This window comes from Vulpes vulpes, chromosome 10, assembly GCF_048418805.1.
Source record: "Vulpes vulpes isolate BD-2025 chromosome 10, VulVul3, whole genome shotgun sequence".
Taxonomy (NCBI): domain Eukaryota; kingdom Metazoa; phylum Chordata; class Mammalia; order Carnivora; family Canidae; genus Vulpes; species Vulpes vulpes.
Window position 1 is genome coordinate 79,184,282 of NC_132789.1, and position 15,342 is coordinate 79,199,623.

Genomic DNA, 15,342 nt, shown 5'->3' on the forward strand with positions numbered 1-15,342 from the left:
ACACCAAACCATTCAGAAAACTAGTCCTGTGGATCAGCCCTCCATGAATGCAAACATCATTCCTGGAGTGACAAGCAATGGTGCTTACTGTGATTGGATACTGGTAACAGGAGAAGAATACTCACGGTTCAGGTGTATACATAGGTTTGGACCCATGTCTGATGTACTGAGTGCAGTGGAAGACTCGGAAAGCCAAGCCACCCAAGAAATCCCGAGAGGAAAGCAGGCCAGCCACAGGTCGGAGGCGGAATCCAGTGCAAGCTGGGATGGAGAGAAAGAAAATTCAAAGCCCATCATGGCAGAGCCCAGAGGCTCCTGGATACCTATGGGTAGGGAAGCAATGCTCCCAGCTGTCTAGCAGCATCAGTGTTGATGCCAGGTAGATTTGGCTTCACATCTCTGCCCCTACACATTGTGGCTGGGCAATTTGAGTCAAGTAACTTCATTTCTCTGAGCCTCATTTCCTCCTCTGAAAAATGTGAATAGATATTTACTAGGGTTATTTCAGGAATCAAGTGAGCTAATAAAGTGCTTAGCACAGAGCCTTAGCACATTGGAGACATTTAATAAATTTAGCTTTCATTAATGTTTATTAAGATGAAATACGTATTCCTTATTTCTCAAGTATCTAGACTGGGGAGGGAATTTTCATTCCTCTTCCAGAAGGGAAGAGTACGAAAGGAACACTTCCAGCTTCTCTACTGCCCCTCACACACTACACTCAAGAAAGAGCAGGAACTTCTGTGATTGGAACATGTGGGAAAAGAAAAGGAATATTCTCAGTTTGACCTCTTTGGCCCTTTCTCTCCTGACTGTCTTCCCACAGAAGAGCACAGAGAGCATTCTGGTCTCCTTTGGGCCAAGCAACAGAATCTACACTTCAACAGTGAATTGGCAGGAAAGTTTATGTAATTCAGAGGTGAAGTATTAGAAATTCCATTTTGTTTGTATATCCATACTACATTCTTCAAGTAGCTTTTAGCAGTAATAAAGTTGACATGTTGATCCTCTCTCTGGCTCCTTTATCTGTCTGTCAATTTGTTTCAAACTTGGAAGGAGAATAATAATCACAGTGATGATGATAATGATGATGATGATGATGATGATGATGAAGATAGCTAACACTGTATACTGCCCACCATATGTCAGACATTGTTCTTGGCACTTTATAAATACTAACCAATTCTCCTAATAACCCTATAAGTTAGAGGTTCGTAGTCTTTCCTCTTTACAGATGGGGAAGCTAAGACACAGAGAAGTTAAATTTCTTGTCCAAGGTTACAACTACGATCAATCTGGCTTCAAAATCTATCCTCTTAATTACTTCTCTATAACTCCCCAGCTGCTAGTATCACCATTTTATTGTCTCGCTGTTGGCCATGGAAACATGGATAATCAGCCAGAGAATGTCTTTAGGACCTCCTTGCCCCTCTTCCTATGTTCCCTGGACCTTCAGACTGAAATTCACCCTGCTTGACCTCTTGTTCCCTTCTTTATCTGATAACTAGAGACTGTCTAAATAGAAGGGACCCAAAAGGTCACCTAGCCCATCCCCAAACTATCCCAGCCTCCACTTTCCTCCCTGCCACGGAATTTCCCTGGCTCTTTGCTCCAGAGCTGGCTACATACCATCTCCACATAGCTCGGAGCCATAGAAACTTCTTCATTTCTGTAAACCTGTGGTCTATCTTCCCACTTTCTCTCATTCTACCTGGCACATATTGGGTATTTAATATGTGTTAGCTGATAGTTTTATTTTGGTTTTGCTTCATTAATGTTTTCTGGTAGAGAGGAAAATACTTACCTCACTTGGAAATAATATGCAGAGGTCAGCCATCCCAATAATGTATTTCCCCACAGAGCTACTCAGATTCCAATCAGTCCAGATTCACTGAGCACCTACTGTATATGTAGCACTATGCTGGGTGTTTTCAACTGCAATGTCTTATTTCATTCCCACGGTTTCCCCAAGAGATAGTCTCTATTTGACAGATGACTAAACTGAGGCAAGTCCTCTTCCACTGGAGACAGTTAAAGCAAGAGTCATACCAGTTGAATGCACAGACTTAGAGCTCAGGGCTTTCAGCATTGCCACAGAGAGTACATTTCTTACACAGATGCACATAGCAACCATCTCACAACACAGCGGAAACTACTAGTAGAGCCCCGCCTGGGCACCTGGTGCTGTGAGTCCAGGAAAAAGTGCTTTTCAGAGACATGGATATGGGAAAATCTACACATGATGCTTTGTCTTGGATGATGCCTCCCACAAAAAGTGGAAGATAATGGTGAGGCAGGACACAAGAGTGAACTTTGTTTTTCTGAGAAGCAACTTGCATGTATTATTTACCACAAATACACTCACACTGGCCTCAATTTACTTTATTCCCTTTCCCCTCCCTTTTCCTCCTCACTTTTGTCCCTGAAGTAGACTTACTCTGCAGAAATTGAGAAACCTCTTCCAACTGGGGGATGTTATCTTCACGGAAGCCACAGTATTTTTCCAGAAGTGGGAAGATATGATTGTGCTCGTAGCAAGCGTGGGTTTTATACAAGGACTTCAGGGTTCTGAATACTGTCCCCCATGTTTTCTTTTCTTCCTCAGTGTATTCCACTTGAGGGATGGGCTGCCCACTGCAATACACGTATGAAATATCTGACCTCAGTAGGGCAAGTGTAAAGAGGAAGGAGCATTAGCAGAGAGAGATAGGTTCAGGGTCTGTGAGCTACTGCCACCCGGACTACAGGGGATTTCATAAGTTATCTGTAAGAGGAAAAGTCTACTTCATAATATAGGAAACATTCATACAATTTGGTTAAAGCAATGATACAAGCTCTCAACTCACCAACCACACCAAGGAGATCTCTGCCTCACTTTTGGAAATCACTTGGACTTTCAGCTATCCCATCTTTCCAATTTTTACCAGGGTAGAAGTTTGCTTAACTGCAGGAACCCGGCAGGTAACACAAATTGGTAAAGTAGTAGGTATGGACAATAAGATGGTGAGGCCAAGACAACTGAAGAATGCATCCTGTTTCTAAATAAAGGCATCCAAGTTCAAGTAAAGCAATGTCCTGGTTTCTATTGTGTCAACTAGCATAATTATATCTTGGGGGGTAAAGTGAATTTAATATGTAGACTGTGAGTTTGAGACCCTTGCTTAGTAAGCATGGCTAGATTTGCTATTTCTGACCTTAGGAAGTTATAAAGGTATTTAAACACATGCTAGGTATAAGATCTGCCTATGTAGCATCTTCTGCTATGACACATAGAACTACAGGGACCTGGTTAAAGTCTATGTTGGATCCTGCCCCGGAGATCCTGAATCTGTGGGGGAGGGAAAGCCAAGGCATCTGGATTCCAATAAGCTCCCAGGGGACAGAGTATAGTTTGAGACTCATTAGTTCAAAGGGTATTTTTGAAAAACATTTTACTGTGTTCTCAACAGTAAAAACAAATGAAAATCAAACAAAGCCTGACTTTAAAAACCTGTCACTGTTCTTTGCACTGTAGGCCTATTTCCTAACAGGGTACACAATGTCTGGGACAAGGCAGAGCTGTTTACTTCAAAATTATGGATCATCTTCAGGTCCCAAAGTAGGTTTCTCCTGCCCTTTCAAAGTTGTAGCTCATCCAAGGGCATTAACACAGTCACTGTATGTTCCACAGAAAGGTAGGCAGGGATTAGGGGTGAAAGACAGATTTTTGCTTAAGAATTGGAAGCAGGATAATCTCAGAAGACCCTGTAATGGCCACTAGGGATTGTGAAGAGCACATCAGGTAAGCCCCTGCCTGAGGATGCACCATTATTTTAAGGCTAAGTGCTAATGGAAGTAAAAAGCAGGCTTTGATGATGAACAGGGATGGGTTCACTAGTTGGTTCTGGCAGTGCCTAGCTGAATAGCCTCTAGAAACTTTTTTAAAGATTTATTTATTTATTTATTTATTTATTTATTTATTTATAAGAGACACACACAGAGGGAGAAAGAGACAGAGATACAGGCAGAGGGAGAAGCAGGCTCTCTGCAGGGATCCCAATGTGGGACTCCATCCTGGGACTCCAGGATCATGCCCTGAGCTGAAGGCAGATGCTCAACCATTGAGTCACTCAAGTGTTCCTAGAAATTTAATAAACCTTTCTAAGCCTAGTGTGTGCAGCTGCTACATGGGTTAATGATAAATATTTGGAGGGCATAGAAGAAAATTAGGTGAAACACTATATATAAATTACCTAATCTTGGTGCTGATCAATGATACCATTGGGTAATGAATGCATAATTATCATTATAACGGATTCTTATTTAGACGAGATTGGGCGCGTTCAGGGTGGTATGGCCATAGACCAGATTCTTATTTAAAAAGAAAGATATTTGCTACTTTGTAACAAAATTTTAAGAGATAGTAATATCCTGGGTACCAAGATGTCCCCCTGGTTGATATTTGCTGTTCCAGGGGTTCAATATACCTTCTCCATTCTTTCAGTAAAGCACTCTCCTCCCCTCTCAGTCTGAGGTTCGGGTAGAAGGAGACTCTACCACTCCCACCTGGGCAGTGACCAGGTCTGGCTAATTAGACTGTCTCATTTCCTTAGTCATACAGACTTGGTGAGAGATGGGCCCATGTCCTGCTCCGAACCAATGAGACTCAGTGAGAAAACTCGTGTGGATTCTGTTGGAAAGAGATAGAACCTCTGAGTGAGTTGGAGTTTCAGCCCAGTGGCACAGGGCTCACCTCCAAAAGAGATGAGACCGATGCAAGAGACTGAGGCCAATGTAGAGGACTCCAGAGTCAGAGGGAGGAAGGGAGGAAGGAACGAGTGTGGGATCTTGAGCAAGTTATTGTCACTTTCTGATATATATATATATATATATATATATATATATATATATATACATACATATCTTGTAATGTTGTAATGGCAAACAAATTAAGTCATATCTAAAGTGCTGCCTGCATATACTAAGTATTTCAGAATTTATTTTCTGTCTCTCACACATACAAACCAACTTCCATGGTCTACTTAGCAATTAAACATAGAACATCTTATTCCATCCACGATTTCAATCAAGAGACCTGAGTTTCTATGAGATCCTTGGTCTTTGAAGAAATTGTCAATTATTTTTACCAAGTCATGATCTCATTAAGTAAAATAAACTAAGATATTTTAGGAAGAGTGTCAATTTGGTTTAAAATGAAAAGGAAATTTCTAGTCAAACCAATTAGAATCTATCTTCAAAAAAAAGTTTTCAGTAGAAAATATTGTTTCTGAATTATTCCACCTATCAAATATGGCACTCAAGATACTCTGGCACATGGCATAGCCTTCCCTATCTTTGGTGTCTTATTTTACTTCAGGTCCTCCCACTCATGTAATTATTACAAGATAAAAAATTTGGTGTCCCAAGACACAACTGTAATTTATCAGTGGCCTTCAAACTAATGTTTTAAGATTTATTAAATGTTCTTGGTCAGGGCAGTCAGAGTGTTACATGGCAGATGGGCAGAGAAGAGGGTAGCTAGCAGTGAGGGGACTTAGCTGCTTTTTTATTTTCTATAGTAATTCACTCTGACCCCAAATATTCACATCTCAAAGCAAAAGCCATGGAGCTAACCAGCCCCATCCTCTCATTCACTACCTCCATTCTCTTTGGCTATAAACTCCAACTCAATCTTTAATCTCAGCCTAAAGGTTACTTCTTGCTGACCCATTCATCCAGTCTACATTTGAACTCCTAATGATATGGCCTCATGACACCCAAGTTTTGACTTTGATAATACCTATCACATTTATTGTCATTAAAAGTGTTGGCACTTTTGTCATTGTCTTCCTCAGTATTCCCCCGGAGGACATGGACCCTGTTTGTCTTACTTTTGGGATAAGCTCTGGAACTTAGTAGATATGTTTTATCACTTGATCAATATCCTGTGATTCTATGACTCATGATGCATGAGTTTATGCTTTATTCCCTTTGTGGAATAATGATTGGGAAAGCCCCAGAGATCTGAATGTGGGGGCTATTGGCAGAAGCCAAGGAAGAAGGCCACAGTTCAGTCCTGAAAGACATTACATTTTCTGGGGTGGGATGAACAAGCCAGGGAGAACTGAGAAGAAGCCCCAGAAGGGAAGGAGGAAAACCAGTGGAGAGTGGGGAAAACATTCGATACTCATTGTATGTGATAGTTATCCTACATATAGTCATTATGAATTCTGAACACTAAACCACTGGTCCAAAAGGAAACACAGGACTAGGGTCCCATGAGCTTCTGGTCCCATTTTTATCAACTGATAATACTGAACCTTGTTTTGTGTGACCTTTATATAAAGAAATCTTGTTTAATATATATGGTTGATTCATCAACATTGAACTCAACAGCATGGTAACTCATGTTTGCATGAAGCTTACCTAATACACACATTTTCTTCAAAAGGCACATCCCAGCCATCTTGCACTTAGAAACCCCACACAGCACTTTATTTACCACGGTGTTGGGGGGCCATTTTAAATGTTAAAATTATCAACAAAAGGTACAAAAATTTGGCAAACGTGACTCTAAATAGATCTCAAAAGGTAGTTATTTATAGTATAAGAACTGAAATAAGAAGGTGGTATCACCTTGTTCGACCTGGAAACTTGTGTATCAGGTAAGCAACTCAAATTTTTCCCCATTCTGTGCATGTCTGGGAATAATTGCAGAAGTGCCACAAGTATCGACTTGGAGGTCTCAAATAAATGTAAGCAAATAATTCTTTTCTTTAAAAAAAGATTTTATTTATTTATTCATAGAGACACACACAGAGAGAGCGAGAAAGAGAGAGAGAGAGAGAGAGAGAGAGAGGCAGAGACACAGGCAGAGGGAGAAGCAGGCCCCATGCAAGGAGCCTGACAGGGGACTCAATCCCGGGTCTCCAGGATCACGCCCTGGGCTGAAGGCAGTGCTAAACCACTGAGCCACCTGGGCTGCCCTAAGCAAATAATTCTTGAATAATGGGAATTCACTGTGCCAGATACTGAGCTAAGAAACTATTTCAAAGAAGAAAGGGATGGTAAACAGCATCACAAGTTTTAAAAAGAGGACCTAAAATGAGTTCTGAAATAGGCTCTGAATTTGAGAACAAATTCACCCCTACTAGTCACATGGCCTTGGCCACATCACTTAACCATCTGAGATTCAACTGTAAAAATCAAGAAACTGACTAGATCTCTAAATTTCCTCAGAGAGCCAGCCACAGATGGTTCCATCCACAGATGGTTCTCAATAATCAATTTAACTTACTTGATAAACATCCAGGATGGTGAGGCATTCAATCAAGTCCATGATTCTTCATTAGGTTTAACATTTTTTATGGAAAAGAAGCTAGGGGATCAGTTTCTTCCTTCAAATCCTGACAGCTAAGCAGTAAATGAATGTACTTCCTAAGAAGCCCCGGCCTATATGAAAAATGTGTTCTCCTGACTGAGAATCCCAGCACTCAGTGAAGTGGATGAGTTTGCTTTAGAGTTGAAGAAACCTGAATTCAAAACTGGACAATGCCACCTACGAATTATATGATCTCTGCAAGTTACTCAGCTGCATTAAACACTAGTTTTCCGATCTGAAACATAAGGAGTTATTATGAATTCTAAATGAAATAATGAAATCATGTAAGCAAAATATTTAGCCAAGCCTCAGACATAGCAAGGAGATCATAAATACAATTTACTTATTGATCACCTGAAAAAGGATTCCTGTCTACACCTGATTTGATGGTGTCCACCCGACCATGCTAAAGCAAAGACAGGGACAGGGCGGGTTGCCATATTCCATGATTCTTGCTTGTTATAAGCCAAGGCCCAAAGGCACCTAGATTTAACCAAGGTCAGCACAGTTCTGAATTTTTCCACTGTTGGTAGTCATTCAGAAAAGGAAATTGTCTTACTTTCTCTGGAGGTCTTTCCATGTGGAAGATAACTTTGTACCCAGTAAAAAGAACCCTACCCTCTTCCTTATCTTCCCCATAGTCTATCAAAGCTATTCAAGTACCATTCCCTCAGGGCTCTGGTCAATTTTTAAGTCTCTTCTTGAGCCTGTCTTTTCTCATGTCCTTAACTCAGGAATGGAGCTCAGGCCTCAATCACCACGTTTCCCTTGGTGGCATTTCTGTAGTCCCTGAGGACTCAAAATAGCAAAAACAGTTCTCTTCCCAAATGATATCCTTGATATTTGCATTTTCCTTTGGCTAAAATAGGGTAGAATCCCAGACGAGAAAAAAAAAAAAAAAAAAAAGGAACTCATCCAAAAATTATCCTACACAGCTGGGTCAGATCATATAAAAGTAGAACACTGAGGCAAGGCTTATCTGAAACATCAAATGATTCATTCATTATTTCAGTAAAGCAGCCAATTCCTCCTTGAATGTAAATGATTCTCTTTTTCCTTTCCCCCTGTTTAATGTGGAGAATACCAGAGGCTGTTTTATTCAGGGCTGAGGCCTTTTATAATTACGTCAGACATTAGTGCCTAAGGACGGGACAAAGCTGAGAAGAGGGCTGGGCCCCCGCGCAGTGGGTAATTTTGTTTTGTCTACCAGTATTTAAAAAAAAAAAAAACAAAAACATGTGTTATTAAAGGGAGGGTTTAAACACACACACACACACACACACACACACACACACACACAGAAGGCAGGACTCTATGCTAGTATTCTCCAAACTCGGATGAGGAAAAGGTAAGCTAGGTGTGTGCTTCTTCTCTTTTCCCCCAGACAAAGCAGAGCTGACTTACTGTCGGTAGTTGTAGGCGATGTCAGCAAACTGCTTTCGTCTTGCTCGATACACAGGATCTTTAAAACCCTAGGAGAAAGAAGATGTTTAATTTCTCAAGGCTTGAGCAGGGACATCCAGCATATTTATGCACGATTCGAATGGGGGCTTGTGAGCCCTGACAGTCTAGCTCTCCTTCCTCAGATTTACATTCTGAAAATAAAGCTTCAGTGAAACAAAGGGTAAGCTCTCCCACTGGGTATTATGGATGGCACAGCATTAGCAACACCTTCAACTCAGTGTAGGCCTCTCTGCTGTGGAACTTCAAAGTGCAAACAGTGTACAGATTTAAAAAAAAAACCCTCATCTATAGCATTTCTAACTCACAAACTTACTAAATTAGGCCCTTAGTAGGATAGACGTTCATGATGAAAATATACAATATCTACTAAATTCCTAACGAGTGGTATGTGTCTAGCACTGCTTCCCGGCTTCTTAATAAACAAACAAATACACACTTGCTGCTATTGCAATTTTTTAAAATACTATTCATTGAGTGCTTACTATGTGCCTGTCTGTGTGGGCTAGGGACTTCTTTTATTTATAAGTCTCACAAAAAACCTGTACGGTTGATCGGTATGATTATCCCCATCCTTCTCAAATCAACAGTGACCCAGGGAAAGAGGAGTCAAGCGAAGATGAAGAGAGGGTTTGAATCACCCAGTTTCATGCTCTTTTCACTACAATTCAGTAATTGTCAAACTGTACACCATGGCAGGGGCTCAACGGAGGAATCAGGCTCAATCTATAGAGATGATGATGATCACTTCTCTGAGGCTAACCTGCAGGTCGCCTTTCCCCAACAGTTCATTAGCAGCATATTTCTAAACAGTGAGAAGAAGCCAACAGTGCCTTTCAGTGTGACTGAAACATATCCCTTAGTAGGAAAGGAGCCTAACTGAGTAAAAGGGCATTTCCCCTGCACTTTCTTCTAGGAGTTCTATGGTTTAAGGTCTTGCATTTAAGTCTTTAATGCATTTCAAGTTGATTTTTGTGAATGGTATAAAATAGGCATCTAATTTCATTCTTTTGCATGTGAATGTCCAGTTTTCCCAACTCCATTTATTGAAGAGATATCATCGTTTCCCCATTGAGTATTCTTGGCTACCTTGCCAAATATTGACTGCATACACATGGGTTTATATCTGGGCTCTTGATTCTGTTCTATTGCTTGGTCTGTTTTGTTTTATGCCAGTACCACACTGTTTTGATTTCCATGGTTTTGTAATACAATTTGAAATTAGGAAATGTGATACTTCTGCCTTTGTTCTTCTTTCGAAGATTACTTCTTGACATTGTTTTTGGCAATGATTTTTATGGATATGACACCAAAAGCACAAGCAACAAAAAGCAAAAGTAAACAAGCAGGACTATATTAAACTAAATGTTTTGGCATAGCAAAATAAACAACCAACAAAATCAAAAGGAGATCAAAAGAATGGGAGAAAATCTTGCAAATCACATATCTAATAAGGGGTTAATACCTGAAAAGTACAAGTAACTTATACAACTCAGCCAAAACAAATTCCAATTAAAACAATGAGCAGTGGAACTAAATAGGCATTTTCCAAAAATGAAATACACATAGCCAGTAAGTACCTGAAAAGATGCCCAACACTCATTATCAGGGAAATGCAAATCAAAACCACAATGAGATATCACCTCACACCTGTTAGAATGGTTGTGATAAAAATGGCAGGAGAGGGGCACTTGGGTGGTGAAATGTCTGCCTTCAGCTCAGGTCATGATCCCAATCCTGGGGTCGGACTCCCTGAGCAGGCAGCCTGCTTCTCCCTCTCCCCACTGCTTGTGCTCTCTATCTCCTCTCTCTTTCTCTCTCAAATAAATAAATAAAATCTTTTCTTTTTAAAGTCAAGAGATAACAATTTTGGCAAGGATATGGAAGAAAGGGAACCCTTACATACTGTTGATGGGAATAGAAATTGGTGCAGCCACTGTGGAAAACAGTATGAAGGTTCCTCAAAAAATTAAAAACAGAACTACCAAATGAGCCAGCAATCTCATTCCTGGAGGTGTATCTAAAGGAAATGAAAGCAAGATCTTGAAGAGACATCTGCACTCTCATGTTCACTGCAGAATTAGTCACAAAAGTCAAGATATGGAAACAATCTAAGAGTCTGCCAATAGATGAGTGGATAAAGAAAATATGTACGCATATTATATATATATTATAATATATGATATTTAGTATAATAGTAGAACACAGACATAATATATATCATATTATTCAACCATAAAAGAAGGAAATGCTACCATTTCCAACATCGATGGACTAAGCTATTATGTTAAGTAAAATAAGTCAGACAAAAACATAGTGTATCCAAAAAAAAAAAAAAACATAGTGTATCCTCTCATTTCTATGTAAAATCTTAAAAAGCTGAATTTATAGAAACAAAGTAGAATGGTGGTTGTCAGGGGCTGGGGCTGGGAGAAATGGGCAGATTTTGATCAAAGGGTATAGATGTACAGTTATAACATGAATAAATTCTGGGAACCTAACGTAAGTATAGTGACTATAATCAATAATACTGTATTATATACTCAGAAGTTGCTAAGAGAGTAGATCTTATGTATTCTCATCACACACACACATATACACAGATGGTAATCATGTGAAGTGATAAAAGTATTAAGTAATCTTATTGTCATAATCACTTTGCAATATATATGTCTATCAAATAATTGTATTATATACACTTTTAACTCATGCAATGTGATATGTCAAATATATATTAATACATCTGGAAAGGGGGTATTCTACAAAAAGGAAACGACTGTAATCTGAATTTTAGAAAGACTAGAGGGCAGCCCCAGTGGCTCAGCATTTTAGCGTCGCCTTTGTCCCAGGGTGTGATCCTGGAAACCTGGGATCGAGTCCCACATCGGGCTCCCTGCATGGCGCCTGCTTCTCCTTCTGCCTATGTCTCTTCCTCTCTCTCCTGTGTGTCTCTCATGAATAAATAAAATCTTTAAAAAAAAAAAAAGACTAGAGACTTAGTATCATCACTGTAGAACTTCCTTCATTCCTTCCACGCACTTTACCTTGCAATTTCTCTGCCCCACCATCCCTCCAAACCAAGGTGTTAATGAATCGTAAACAAGAGCTTGCAATGTGAAGTATAATATTTAAGGGAGTCTTCTCAAGGACAAATACTCCGATTCTTAGATATTGTTTTTTGCTTTGTTTTATCTGATTGGCTGGTTGGTTGGTTGTTGTTGTCATTGTTTCTTCTTTTTTTCTTCTTTTTAAAATTTTATTGAAATTCAATTAATTAACATACAATGTATTATTGGCTTCAGAGATAGATGTCAGTGATTCATCAGTCTTATATAACCTCCAGTGCTCATCACATCATGTGCCCTCCTTAATGTCCATCACCCAGTGACCCCCCTCCCCCCCCTCCCCTCCAGCAACCCTGTTTGTTTCCTATAATTAACAGTCTCTTATGGTTCGTCTCCCTCTGATTTCATCTTGTTTTATTTTTTCCTCTCTTCCCCTATGCTGTCATTGTTTTAAATCAGGGCTTGCCAGCAATTCCAACGAACCAGGGGTCCATATATATACATAGTCTGAGAATCTGTAGCATAGAGCCTGTCATGCAGAAAGAACTACAAGGAAATGACAAAGAAGGAAGGAGGGAAGGAGGGAGGGACGATTAGAGGGAAGGAAGAAAGAATTTGTTTCTTAAGATATATTTTGAGAAATGGAGAAATCTAAATGTTTCACATTGGAAAATTAAAATACCATATATTTTTATTACAAACCTAACTACAATAGTACACTCCCAAATTAAGTGATTATTTAGTTTAGAAAAGATTCCATGACACAGTTACTACAAAGCATCGCTCTTCTGTTTTCCTTAGAGTACCGAATGGTTTGGAATCATTAATTACAGGTAGGAAGGCTTAGGAATCTGAAAATTTAAAACTACCCTTGGTGCACTCCTACTGGGCAAAGGTAAGTTGCCTTGAGATAATACAGTCAGGAAGCCAGGTGCCCTGATTTAATTTCCAAGCAGCATTAAATGTATCCCTTTAGGAACCTACCTACCAGGCTAAATGAAGAATAGATCGGCATACTAAGGACTCAAAATATAAACCTAATGCTTGCCAATCATTAAGGAGTGATCATCACGGTTATCTTCACCTACCAGTCTTACTTAACAATAATAAATGGCTCTCTACAACCCTTAAATCATAATATAGACTTTTGCACCTGTAAGACATCTTGGAGAATATCTGTTTCTATATTTTGATCTAGATATGAGGAAAATGAAGCTGATAGAGCCATTTGCAGAACCAGCACCTCCCCTAGGGTTTTCTGTTTGTACCCATGCTGGTAGGCTGAGGTTTGAGAATTGAGGCAGGATGAGGAGGCAAGACTTTCCTGAACCCATGGGTTTCTACTCTATCAGGCTGCCTTTAGGAATGAGATGCCCATGACAATTTCTCTTCTCTACTTGGCTCTTCATCTTTGATCTTTAATGTACTTCATCTAGGTAGTTGGTCCAGTAGTTCAAAGATATTTGCATCAGTAAAAAAAAGCTTCGTGTGGAATTGTATATCCTGTAAGCATCAACTCTGTTAGAGGGAACACACAAATGAAATGATGGAAAAAGTACACCAGAGTCTAACAAATGTTATGACGATGGGAAACAATAACTGGTATTTTTCTATACTATTTATGCTTTTGAAGTTTTGTACCGTGAGTGTGGATTTCTTTAGTAAAGTAAAATAGTACTGCAAATCCATCTCAAAAAATTATGAAGAAGTAACAGAAGATTCACACATTGAGATATATCAACACACACATGTAGAGCATACTATACAGATCCTCCACAGGGAAAGTTCCTAACCACAGTCCTCTCTAGTTCTAAGTGCCTAACAAGTTCATTAACAACCTTTAAGAAGCTCCCACCAACCAGGCTACAAGGACCTTTGTCCCTCAGTTACCAGTGAAAAAGAACGGTGGCTTTGAAGTCCATCTCTTGGTGGTTTGGCCTTGCATCATTTGAGCTGCCAGATGACCACAGGGCCTCTGCAGCCGTGTGGAGTACACTCTGAATTAAGTACACTCTGAATTAAGCTTTACTTGATGATGACTAATCATCCTGTCTCAATTTAGGCTAATAGCAGCAATTTCAGTAGCACTGCATGTAATTTATTTATAATCACCCCGTCTCAATTAAGCTAATAGCAGCAATTTTGGTTGCACTGCATGTAACCAAGTATGTTTTGACAGGAAAATATATTGTTGGTGAAGGAGGAGTGGAGAGGAGGGGGAAGTAGGGAGGAGTAGAAGGGACAAAATGGAGAGAATTCTACAGGATGCAAAGTTAGAACATCACCTGCAGTCTGCATTCAATCACTTTCCTTAATGTCAGAATTTTTGCAACTTGAGGGTTGAAGTGTGTGGTTTTGTTTTTGTGGGAATTTCAGGGAGTGTGTAACTACATGGAAAAGTCTTCTGGGTATTTTAGACTAAGATCTTTAATCATTTCTTGATGTTCGTGGCTGAGGTTAAACCTTAGAAATGCCATCTTTAAACTAGCCAGGAGAATGAGTGGCTTCAAGTTAGACATGCTGGGTGGATTACTAACCCCAGTCACTAGGAGCTTGGCTTGAGGTTGATCAGTTTAACTCTCAGAGCCCATGTTTCTTCATCAGTAAAATGAGACCATGGGCTACCTCACAGTGTTGGGAGGGTTAGATCAGGTAACATAGGCAGGGAACCAAGTAAAATTCTGAGTCTAAAAAGAAAAAAAATGACCCATTTGTGCAAAATGGTGGGAAATCCAAAGCTGAGAAATCTGACTCAGAACACAAAAAGGATAGAGTTTGGAATGGGTCACTGTGCCCCATCACCCAATCTTAGGCCTTCTAAACAGCCTTTGTAGAACTCTTACCTTGCTATTTCTATTCCATCTATGCTAATAACGAGAGGCTGTTTGTATTCCATCAGTCCCACACCAACTGGATGAAGGATGGCACGCAGCAGGTAAGAGTTTCAAAAAGGTACAGTATCTGCCGTTGCCATCCTGCAGGCACTGGCTAGGAATCTGCAAACCAATAGACCAGGGCAGCCCTGCCCCTTGCCCACTCTCTGATGCTGGCTGTGGCCGCCATCAATAAGGCCAAGAAGTCTGTTTTGGGAAGAATTCAGATAATTGGTTGTCTGAGCCAGTAACCTGGGGGTCATTGTTTTACCTCTCTCCTCCTCCTCTCTTCTCTCATATCTGATAGTCAGTTTTTGTAATAATCATTATTTCTTCCAAATATCTTAAGTCTATCCTTTTTACCTTATTCTCACTGCCACCCCTTAGTTCAGGACCCCATCACTTCTCACCTGGACTACCACAACTGCTCCCCAAGTGGCCTTTCTTTGTGTCTTCTCCATGACTCCCCAGGCTTGCAGCCAAAGTAGATTTGTAAAGTGCAAATCTGGTGGGGTCGCTCCCTTCCTCAAAAGCTTCCAATGGCCTCTCATCAGTCGTAGAAAAAGTCCAAAATTTTTAACAC

General features: G+C 40.1%; 1 protein-coding gene across 1 annotated transcript in view; it reads right to left on the reverse strand.

Annotated features, from left to right (window-relative positions):
• The window catches only part of PAH (phenylalanine hydroxylase), a 76,022-nt gene that overhangs the window by 16,375 nt on the left and 44,305 nt on the right, over positions 1-15,342 (reverse strand). The window contains exons 5-7 of the mRNA XM_026013097.2: positions 8,765-8,832; positions 2,438-2,634; positions 126-261 (exon numbers count right to left, since the gene is read on the reverse strand). Of these exons, the coding sequence (XP_025868882.1) occupies positions 126-261; positions 2,438-2,634; positions 8,765-8,832 (401 nt within the window). The remainder of the gene's footprint in view (positions 1-125; positions 262-2,437; positions 2,635-8,764; positions 8,833-15,342) is intronic.